At 40.6% G+C, this 6,003-nt stretch overlaps 1 protein-coding gene across 1 annotated transcript; it reads left to right on the forward strand.

Annotated features, from left to right (window-relative positions):
* The first annotated feature begins 740 nt into the window (after positions 1-740).
* LOC18437770 (uncharacterized) lies at positions 741-3,723 on the forward strand. The gene is made up of 2 exons (XM_006847969.4): positions 741-1,742; positions 3,155-3,723. The coding sequence occupies exons 1-2, from the start codon at positions 1,297-1,299 to the stop codon at positions 3,366-3,368; spliced, it is 660 nt and encodes a 219-aa protein (XP_006848032.1). The 5' UTR covers positions 741-1,296; the 3' UTR covers positions 3,369-3,723.
* Positions 3,724-6,003: the final 2,280 nt, after the last annotated feature.

Consider the following 6,003-nt stretch of genomic DNA (forward strand, 5'->3'; position numbering starts at 1 on the left):
TCTGCACACACCATGATGTAATACGTTGTGTGCCCACATACCGCATAATTCACCCCACCAAATCTCTCTCTTTCCCTCACTAACATCCCCATTCTCTTTCCTCTCTCTCTCTCTCTTCAAATTATTGGCTTTTCCAATAGATCACCAGTTTATGGATGATTCCCAATAGATCACCATGTGTAAGGATCTTTTACATAGAATGTGCCACGAGGATGATACCTCCAAAGCCTATCGTTAAAATCTAAACTTCCTGAATCCTCCTCTCTCTCTCTCTCTCTCTCTCTAAATTTCTCAACCAAACCTATGGTTAGATTCTGAATTTCTAAGTTATAATCATCCTCTTTGTCTCTGTAAAATAATTCACATCTATTTCTCTCAATTTCTCAATGCTCTCTCTCTCTCTCTCTACCAAACTCATGTGACTCTTTAACCTCTCTAGCCCCTCTATCTCTCTCTCTCTCTCTCTCTAACCAAGTCGGGAGAGCCTTTCCCATCTTTCTCTCTCTTGGAAACCATTATCTGTCCCTTTCTCTCTCTAACTTCTCTGGGGACCCCTCCTCTTCCGACCTCTTTCTCTGTCTCTGTCTCTGTCACTCTCTCTCTCTCTCTCTCTCTCTACAACACCCACAAGCTCCTGCCCCACGCGTGTAAAACATGCGCACGCCCCCATGAAAACGCATTCTTAAACACTCACGGACACAGCGCTTAAATCTCTCTCTTACCCAACCACTCCTCCTACAAGGGGAGAGTAAAGTAGGCAGCACGGCTCACAGCTTCTGAGGCAAAGACTGTGTCTTCAGTTCTTCACCGTCCTCGTTGTCGCAGGATCTCACTGCAAAAAACCACATTTTTATCTCTTTCTCTTCCTTGGATCTTGCTGATTTACTGACAATAATCATCAGAAACCTCTTGGCCTAATTGGGTCTTGATAAGTCCTCCGTCTCCTCCATTTTCAAATCTTATCTTCCCTGTCTTCTCCACCCTTTTCACTGTTTTCTCTCTCTAAAGCCATAGCTTTTCACCACTCTTCTCGCTGTTTTCTCTCTCTAAAACCATGTCTTGGCCCTTTCAAAAGCTTGCAGGTTATCCTTATCCTTCTTCTTCTGATACCATGGATCAGGATTAGTCTGTATTCGCAGGGCCTTCCTTTCTTTCTCTCTCTAGAGTCTGAAACCATGGACCCAAATCCGGAGTTTCCTCGTCTGACTTTTGAGTGAATGTGGGGTTCTTGTCCTTTCTCTCTCCTCTGTTAACTTGGGAATTTGGGTCCTCTTCCTTCTTTTTTAGAGAGAGAAAATGGGTGGTGGTGACAAATCTCAGAAGGACATAGAAGAAGGGTCCCATGAAGAAGATGATTGCAGTGACAGTAGCTTCTCAGATGCAGAGGATCGTTCATGGCATTCTTCTTATGGCTCTCATGGAAGCTGCTCTTTTGAAGAGTACAGTTATTCAAATGCCAGTGATCCAGAGATAGGAATGGCTGGAGATAATCAGAGGAACTCAGTTTCAGAGTGTTCAGATGTGGATTTGGGAAATGGGGTAGAGAGGGAAAGTGTTCCTGAGATTAAGATTCATTTAGCAAAGGTAGAGAGAGATTGTAGGATTTGCCATTTGACCTTGGAGCCCAGCACCAGCAATCAAGAGTCGGGCGTTCCCATTGAGCTCGGTTGTTCTTGCAAAGATGATTTAGCAGCTGCCCATAAGCAGTGTGCAGAGGCCTGGTTCAAAATCAAAGGAAACAAGTAAGAAAGTTTTGATCTTTTTGCTTTTTCTTCTCTCTCCTCCTCTGGTTTAGGCCTTTCTTTTCCTCCTTGGTGGAATAGCCTCTTTATTTTGTGTCATCTTTTCTTTTCTCTCTCACATATGCTTAGTGCAAATTAAAAAATTTTCATTTTTGGATATGGGTAATAAATGCCCTGGGTTGTGGGCTATTTGATCTTTTGTTGACTCTCTCTCTCCTCTCTCTCTCCTATTTACTATCTTTTTTTGTACATGGGTTAGAAATTTCATGAGTTCACTGAAAATACCAAAGGAATTTCATGCATACTGATTTTTAGGAGTATTTTACAATCTGAGAGACTTGTGCCTATTTGTGTTTTGTGTTATATGGCCTTCCCTGCCATGCCTGCATATTTTCCTGTTACTGATGGATCTTTAAATTGTGAAACTTCACTGCATATAAATTTTGGACACATTTTAGCCCCATATCTCTCTCTCTCTCTCTCTCTCTCTCTCTCTCTCTCTCTCTCTCTCTCTCTCTCTCTCTCTGAAACTGAAACTTGCTATTGCCCAGTTTCCCAATTTGGAGGTCCTCTCTCTCTCTAAGATGGAGATTACTTGACCATCATGTAGCCCCCCCTCTCTAGGGCTCTTTTGGTCATTAAACGTGCATTTTGGAGAGCAATCAATGTCTTGTCTCTAAATTATCAAAAAGTAGTTTCACAGTTTACATGCTATTTGTGAGCATCAAGAGCTTTTCCATGTAGTGTCTTTCTTATTTTCCTGCTGCAACTTTGTGTATGTTTGATTCTTGCCTTGCGAAGTTTCCCCCTTTCTCTCTACCCACAATATAATGCCAGATGCCTTTCTTTTTGTCTGCCACAACTGTAGCTAATCTTAGCACAAAAATGCTCAGTCATAATCAAAGTTTGAAAAATTATTCTGCTCAGTCATAATCAAAGTTAGAAAAATTATTCTCTTTACATTCAAATACAAGTAGACTGTATTTTCACTTTGTTGTTTTTGTTAGAACCATTGATTCAAAGTACCCACTAGGTGAAAAAATGAGGTGGGATATTTTTGGTGTTTTTTTATTTGAATAATAAAAGATGCATAAATATGCATGTCTTATACAAGGATTACTGGACATCATTTGCCTCCTTTTGAACCTAGGCCACCCAGATTCAGGAGGACTGCCTAGGCACCTAGACCACCTGCCACCGCCCGGCATTATATGGGACACCGGATTGAATGTTGTTGGCTATGGCTTCTTGCAAAATACATGAATTTTGCACAATCTTACGTAGACAGCTGTTTAAGCTTTGAACTCCTCTCTTTCTCTCTACTTGCATCCGTGTAATGAGGGAAATTATGTTCAAGAATATCGTGGTTGTTCTTGTCATGTCTCTATAATTTTGAAATTCGTTTGTTTCAGGACCTGTGAGATATGTGGCTCAACTGCTCGGAACGTTGTTGGTGTAGAGGATGCAGAGTTCATGGAGCAATGGAACGAATCGAACGCCGTAACGACCCCCACTCAAGAGCCAAGAAGCTTTTGGCGTGGCCATCGCTTCCTCAATTTCCTTCTCGCTTGCATGGTTTTCGCCTTTGTTATTTCATGGCTCTTCCACTTCAATGTTCCCTCCTAGACAGGGTAGAGAGAGAAAGAAATTTGGGGGGGTTTAGAGAGAGAAAAGGTTGAAGATTCGGGATACTGAGAATTGGGTTTTTGCACAGATTGAAGAAAAGGAGCAAGGAAGAAGACCCATTAGAATTTCTATTGCTGTATTTCAAATCAAGTATATGTCACTGTATCAGTATTTTGGGTGCCCTTTTGGCTCTCATTTTACTCTGTTTTATTCTCTTTCATAGCTTATAGTTTATTTGAAAGGAAAGAAGCATTTTCTTGTACAAACTCAGAGGGAGAGAGGAGCTGGCTCCCATCTTGAGGTTCAGTGGGCTGTTAGAGTTCTTGGTATTAATAGCATTTGATTGCTTGGTTTCTTTTCTCTCTGTAACATTTGATTGCTTGGGTTCACTTTCTCTCTCTGTGTAACATTTGATTTCCTTTGCTCTCTCTTATTAGCATCTGGTAGTGTTTATAAATCTCTCTCCCTACTCTATAGTCCGGATGCTTGATACCAGTTGCATTTGATTATTTATTGGATGAAGTTTCTACAAAGCTTAGGTTTTGTGAAAACAAAGCAAAGCCTCACCTCAAATCCTTGTCCAGAGAGCACTTTTAGCAACAGAAATCTCCATATTTGCTCTAAAACCAATTTCCAAACAATAAGGAACTCATAAGATGCATATCTTAGGGATATGTGAGCACTAATTATTAAGGCGAAATGGACGGTCTCCGTAATTTATTACAATATATACCATTTTTAGAGTTTGAAATCTTAGCTTTTTTTTTTTTTTTTGACAATCATAATATTCAAGTCGAAATGATGGATGTAAAAGTTTTTCAAATACTTAGAATTGCAAATTTTGATGAGTTATGAGGTAAGGCTTCACTTATTTTGATAGGGCTGCAGCCCTATCAAGCCATTTTCCTTATTTATATTCATTATTTGTGTTTCTCTCGTTGCGGGGCCATCTTCATTTGAAATTCCTGTAAAATTTTTGGTTTGGAGGCTCTTTTGTCAATGTGTATTATTTGTCTTGTTATTCCTTTTTGGTGTCCCGACTGTGGATGAGATGACATTTTTGTTTTCTCTCTCTCTCTCTCTGTGGGCATGTGCTCTATGATGGCCTGCACCACCCATGAGGCATGACACAGCACTTCCCCTTTTACCAGTTCCAAATTATGGGGGTACTTTTCAATGTCACGCGCACTTGTGAGATCAAAATTGCGAAGAGAACATGAGGCAGGGATCAATGGATACAAGCTGTAGAGGTAAAATAGTTGAGTCTTCTTTTGGGAAAATTTCTCATATTTGAAACATTTTTAATACCATTAATTTTGTCACTTTTCTATCCTCTAATCACGTAAACGGTTATTACCCATATCAAAGTCATTTTTAGTAATTTTTTTTGTCCTGAACAAATAATGTGAGGATATCTACGTCCATCTCCCTACCCCAAACCAGCCTCAGCCTCACGCACTCACCCTCTCTCTCTCTTCCCCAATCTGAGGTCTACCCCATCTCTCTCAATCTGAGCTCTGCCTCATACCCCTTTCTCTCCCTCTCCATCCCCATCTGAACTTTGTGCCATACCCAATTTGAGATCTGCCCTAAATAAATCCTGCTTTGTTCAGCAACATGGTTTTGAGCCCCAAAATTCTAGAAAGAGAATGATCCAAGCTCATTGGTTTTAGGTACCCAGGCTCGAGCTCCTCAGCCATTATTTCAGGGTCTCAACCAGTCAATTCTGGAGAGAGAAAGTTTTGGGATTCATAATGTTGGGGTCTGGGATTTTTATGCTGAGTAGTGAATCTAGAGAGAGAAAGTGACGCTCTATCTTAGTAAAATATGTTGTGACCAGCTCATCACTTTTAATGAATCAACTGAGTTCATATCAAAGTTTGAAAGACGTAATATTGCACAACACCTGTGTCCATGCACGTCTTTCACATTGCAATCAGAGAGTTAACTTACTTTTAGAGAGAGAGATTCTCATCATCCTTGAATAATGAATACATTGATAAAACATGGCCCAAATTGTTGAATTTGATACCAAAAATCTGTATCAGAAGGCTTGAATGTGATTTTGTGCAAAATACTAAACAATGGTAGTTATCTCCATGAACGCAGTGTGAGAAAGGAGCATGGACACAGCTGAGAGGCTTGAATGGGAAAGCCCTGATGTTGTCACTGTTCAAAGGCACTACATTTGTGCATCTAGAGTGAGAGAGTTCAAAAGAGCCATGTCCATCCATTGAATAAACTCAAATGAGAAATACCGAGAGGAAGAGATAATGGGTAGAGAGAGAGAGAGAGGGTTTGGGTGTGGTGCAAAACTCAAATTGGGGGAGAGAGAGAGAGAGGGGGGTATGGTGCAAAGCTCAAATTGGGGGAGAGAGAGAGAGAGAGGGCGGTATGGCGTAGAGTTTTAAGGGCGACAAAGAGAGTCTTGGGCATGACAGAGAGATGGACGTGGGTGTCCTTATCAGATATGTTTGGAGCACTTAAGTTGCTCAAAATACCTGTTATGTTATGCAGGTAAAAACGGTTCAGGGGTTAGAAGACTAACAAAGTTAATGTTGCTTAAAATGCTATCAAATTTTAAGATCCATGGAGAAATCAAATACAAAATTTGAGTGTAGGGGGAAATTTTCCC

The sequence above is a fragment of the Amborella trichopoda genome, chromosome 8 (genome assembly GCF_054954075.1).
Source record: "Amborella trichopoda isolate Santa Cruz 75 chromosome 8, AtrichopodaSantaCruz75HAP2 v2.0, whole genome shotgun sequence".
Lineage (NCBI taxonomy): Eukaryota > Viridiplantae > Streptophyta > Magnoliopsida > Amborellales > Amborellaceae > Amborella > Amborella trichopoda.

Coding starts and splice junctions, on each gene's coding strand:
- LOC18437770 (XM_006847969.4), top strand. CDS start 1,297: ATGGGTGGTGGTGACAAATCTCAGAAGGACATAGAAGAAGGGTCCCAT. Junction 1,743..3,154: donor TTCAAAATCAAAGGAAACAA/GTAAGAAAGTTT, acceptor CGTTTGTTTCAG/GACCTGTGAGATATGTGGCT.